Below are 2051 nucleotides of genomic sequence, written 5' to 3' on the forward strand. Positions count from 1 at the left end.
CGGGGAGGGGGCCGGTGTTGCCGGTGAGGGTCGCGGGGCGGAGAGAGCCCGACCCTGCTCTTACCTTCTGCCGTCCTGCCCGTGCTGAACTCCTTCAGTTTGTCCTTGTCGCTCTCTACGTGGTCTTTGAAAAGATGCACCGGGCAATGGTTGCTGCTCTCGGTCATGTCCTGCAGGTTAGAGTCAGAGTTTCCAAGCTCCCTTGAGCGAGCCAACCCACTCTCCAAAACTTCCCTGTACGTGATCGTCTCCTTCTTGTTGCTACTGCCACTGCCGCTGCTGCTGTCTTTGCTTTTCTGGTCAAAAGATTTGGATACAAAAGCTGTAAGTTCTTCCATGGCTGCCCGGTGATCTTATCCACAGAGATCCACTTGTTTGCAGTCGGAGATGTGGCCGTCCTCCGCACGCTGTTTTTGCACGTAGAAGATGGGCTGTATAGGGTTAGATCACTCCTGCTGTTATTTATGCCTTTCAATTTGAGATCACACTATTTATACATGGCTACCTCAGCCCAACCCCCAGCTCTCCCTGTCTCCAGCAATTACTGACTGCTCCATAGTCGCAGGCGGACTCGGAGGAGCTATCTCCCCCACCTCAGTCCAGCAATTGGCTTTCTTTTCATTTCATCACTCTTTGGCATCTTTGCACCTTGATTTAGGGAGGCAAAGAGGCAACGGCGAAAAAGAGGGGGAGAGAGAGAGAGGGGGGAGAGAGAGAGAGAAGAATAAAAGGGCGGGAGGGGGGAAGAGGAAAACATGAAAATAGGTATCTGCATTCTGTAAGCGGGTTGCAGAAATGAAAGTCGAGGAAGACTTAATTGATTGTAAGGACATCCTGTGCGTGGCAACACTGTGAGTAAAACGGACCCACAGCTAACCAAATAACTATGCTCCTGCAGTTAAATGTATCGCTGTCAAGAGGAAAAGAAAATGAGTGTTCAATAAAAAAAGGTAATGAATAAAAGGCGGAGATGTGCATTTGTTGTAATCATTGGGAATTCCACCTGGTTTGCTATTTGGCTAATTTCGCTTAATTCAATGGTCAAAACAATCGGCGAACCAAAAAATGCTGTTTTAAAAGTGCTGCCTGTTGTGGGGGGTGCGCGGAATAGGGAGGAACGTGTGTTGCAGTTAAACAAGTTGTGGGGTGTCTCGGAGCTCCGTGTTGGTGTGTTCGGAGGATTTGGAGGGGGTTGCTTGCCTGGGGGTAAGATGGGAAGGGGGGATCCATAGGTAGGGGGGCTCTCCAGATGCGCGTAAATGTTGTAGGTTCTGTTTTCTTGTTTAATGTTATTACGTTGTCTGAAGGTACTGTTGGGGAAAATTAAAATCTAAACCGTTTCTTTGGCGGTAGAGCTGTCCTGCTGTGTGCAGCAGAGGGGTGATTTGTTAACACGAGAGTTTGTGAGCGACAGAAAGAGCATTAAATCCTGTTCCTTTTTTTTTTTTTCCCCCCTCCCCTCTTCTGCCTAACGAAACATATCCTGCCGGGTTTAGGATAGGAATGGCAATAATTTCCCCACCTTATTCTTGGTTTGTTGTACTCTTGGAATAATTATTATTCCCCTGCGCTGGAATAGCTGCCTGAAATTCAGCCCCAGATAACAGCGGCGGCATTTCCAGCGCCAATCCTCGCCGCCTCATCCTCACGCAGAGCCGACTTCCCACCTATTTAGTTATTTCTGTCTCCCCTTCTCGGGCTTGAACGAGGAGGGTTATTTGATATTTGGTGGAATTTTGCCTTCTGGTTGTTCGGGATTTTGCGTCCTTCTCGTTCCCTCTCCTGCCTCGAGTTGGAGATAACCAGAGCCCACCACCATCACGCCACCCTCTGCTCTTGAGTCGCAACCTCGCCGGAGCAAGGGGCCATTGTTTCTGTTCCGGGAGAGCGTTGGACTGCTCCGAAAATTACCAGAACATTAAAACACTAAAAATACGTTTAATTAATCCAAAGGTGCCCCCAGCACCCGTGTTAACACCTCCACAGGAGGAGGGGGGGGAAATAATAATCGAGGAAGCAATTAATAAAGGGCTTTAAAAAAAAAAAAAAAA

At 48.5% G+C, this 2051-nt stretch overlaps 1 protein-coding gene across 1 annotated transcript; it reads right to left on the reverse strand.

Annotated features, from left to right (window-relative positions):
- Window positions 1-64: 64 nt before the first annotated feature.
- Window positions 65-365, reverse strand: SHOX (short stature homeobox; the record flags this gene model as incomplete). The annotated part of the gene is made up of 1 exon (XM_010015682.1): window positions 65-365. A coding segment is annotated over exon 1 (274 nt), but the record flags the coding sequence as incomplete, so codon positions are not given.
- Between the last annotated feature and the right edge of the window lie 1686 nt (window positions 366-2051).

Source organism: Nestor notabilis, unplaced genomic scaffold (assembly GCF_000696875.1).
Source record: "Nestor notabilis isolate BGI_N333 unplaced genomic scaffold, ASM69687v1 scaffold28235, whole genome shotgun sequence".
Classification (NCBI taxonomy): domain Eukaryota; kingdom Metazoa; phylum Chordata; class Aves; order Psittaciformes; family Psittacidae; genus Nestor; species Nestor notabilis.